Below are 1,988 nucleotides of genomic sequence, written 5' to 3' on the forward strand. Positions count from 1 at the left end.
GGGAACTAAAGTCCGTGTCCTGTTGCTTGTATGAGTGAGCAGCACAACGCATGCAGCATGGTATATAACAAATATTTGTTTATTTTTTTGGGGTGTATATACAGCTGAGCAGCCCGCACCTGTTCCTTGAGAGATATAACAACCTTCGCCGCACACTGGTTTGTAGGCTTCAGCCCCTCCTGCGCCAGCAGCCCCCGCAGGTCCTTCACCTGCCCAAACACCCCGATGAGTGAGTCCCGCGGCAGCACAATATCTTCAGGTTTCAGCTGCATAGAAAACACACACACGCAGGCTAACAACAGCCCCATGCATGCATCCATATGCATGCATGCATGCATGCATTGATTCGGAAATGCATAGTGCATGCACTGACGTACTGGTGCATGCATAAAGTAATCTATGCATCCGCTACAACCCCAAAAAGAAAAACCCAAAACGCCACGATAACAAAAGAAATAAACAAAAAAAAGAAAGGAATAAAAGAGAGAAACAAACAAAAAAAACAAAAGAAACAAACAAACAAAAGAAGCAAACAAACAAAAGAAACAAACAAAAGAAAAAAAAAAAACACAAGTACGCATGCAATCTCCCCCCCCGCTGCTTGCCTGGCCTGGGGGATAAGGAAAGACGAGGCCGAGGAACTCCGACTCCCGGCTGAACTTGGGCAGCCGCACCCGCTTCGTCAGGAACTGCCCGCCCCCTATACCCCGCAACCAGAACCGCCAGTCTGCAACCAACACAGCAGCAGCGCAGCAGCAGCACAGCAGCAGCAGCAGCAGCAGCAGCACACAGCAGCAGCAGCACACAGCAGCAGCAGCAGGCAATGGCAGCAGAGACCAGCAGCACACAGCAGCAGCACATAGCAGCAGCACATAGCAGCAGCACACAGCAGCAACAGGCAGCAGCAGCAGGCAGCAGCAGCAGGCAGCAGCAGCAGGCAGCAGCAATACACACATATAGCGAAAAGTAAGGAGATAAGAAAGAAGAGGAGAAGCTGTACAGACACCGCAGCTTTGAGGTATAAAGAAAGAAGCAAGCGAGGGCTACAAAGGCAGCAAAAAATAAAAAATAAAAAAAAAATAAAAAAAAAATAAAAAAAAATAAAGATATACCGTCTGGCCGGCGCTGAAACTTTTCTCTAAGGTCCTCGTGCCGCCCGTAAGCCTTCAGCCGTCTCTCTCTCCCCAGCGTCTTCACGCACTCTACATACTCCTGCTCCCTGCATATACAAAGTATAATATACAGCAGCAGCAGCAGCAGCAGCAGCAACAGCAGCAGCAGCAGCAGCAGCAGCAATGTAAAGGAGTAGAAGTGCAGCAGCAGCGGGACCGATAGCAGCAGCAGCTCCAGCAGCAGCAGATGGAGCAGCAGCAGCTCAGCTGTAGCAGCAGCAGCTCTACCAGCAGTAGCCGTAGCAGCATCTGCAGCAGCAGCAGCAGCAGCAGCAGCAGCAACAGCTGCTGCTGCTGCTGCTGCTGCTGCTGCTGCTGAGGACCCACCGCTCAAGATCCAGGAAAGTCCCCACGCCGTAGAGTGCGTGGCGCAGCCACTCCACCTTCTCCCCCCTGGCGTTCACTGCTGTGTCTGTTACACACACACCAGCACAAACCCTAAACCCTAAACCCTAAACCCTAAACCCTAAACCCTAAACCCTAATTCTGCATATCAAGCACTGCAATCTTCGGCAGGCTGTGGGGGGTATAATCCTCACGCCCTACAGCAACCCATCCCCCAAGCAAGATATCCAAAAACCCTAAACCCTAAACCCTAAACCCTAACCCCTAAACCCTAAACCCTAAACCCTAATTTTTTACCTGGCAAGGGTAGCCAAGCCGGTCTCTCCCTGAAAGCTCCTCCCCAGAGTGCCTCTTCTCCCACAGGTGGCAGCTGGTTGCGTGGTGTTTCTCTTCCCCCCGCTGCTGCTGCTGCTGCTGCTGCTGTATATGCATCCATGCAGACAACAAACAAAGAACACCCAGACACTGTTC

At 51.4% G+C, this 1,988-nt stretch overlaps 1 protein-coding gene across 1 annotated transcript in view; it reads right to left on the minus strand.

The window, feature by feature from the left end:
- EMH_0074800 (uncharacterized protein) overlaps positions 1–1,988 on the minus strand; it is a gene marked incomplete at both ends in the record, with an annotated part of 4,183 nt that overhangs the window by 929 nt on the left and 1,266 nt on the right. The window contains 5 exons of the mRNA XM_013499509.1: positions 120–266; positions 675–727; positions 1,113–1,219; positions 1,500–1,584; positions 1,815–1,937. Of these exons, the coding sequence (XP_013354963.1) occupies positions 120–266; positions 675–727; positions 1,113–1,219; positions 1,500–1,584; positions 1,815–1,937 (515 nt within the window). The remainder of the gene's footprint in view (positions 1–119; positions 267–674; positions 728–1,112; positions 1,220–1,499; positions 1,585–1,814; positions 1,938–1,988) is intronic.

This window comes from Eimeria mitis, genomic scaffold (genome assembly GCF_000499745.2).
Source record: "Eimeria mitis Houghton genomic scaffold, Emh_scaff4394, whole genome shotgun sequence".
In the NCBI taxonomy this organism is placed as follows: Eukaryota; Apicomplexa; class Conoidasida; order Eucoccidiorida; family Eimeriidae; genus Eimeria; species Eimeria mitis.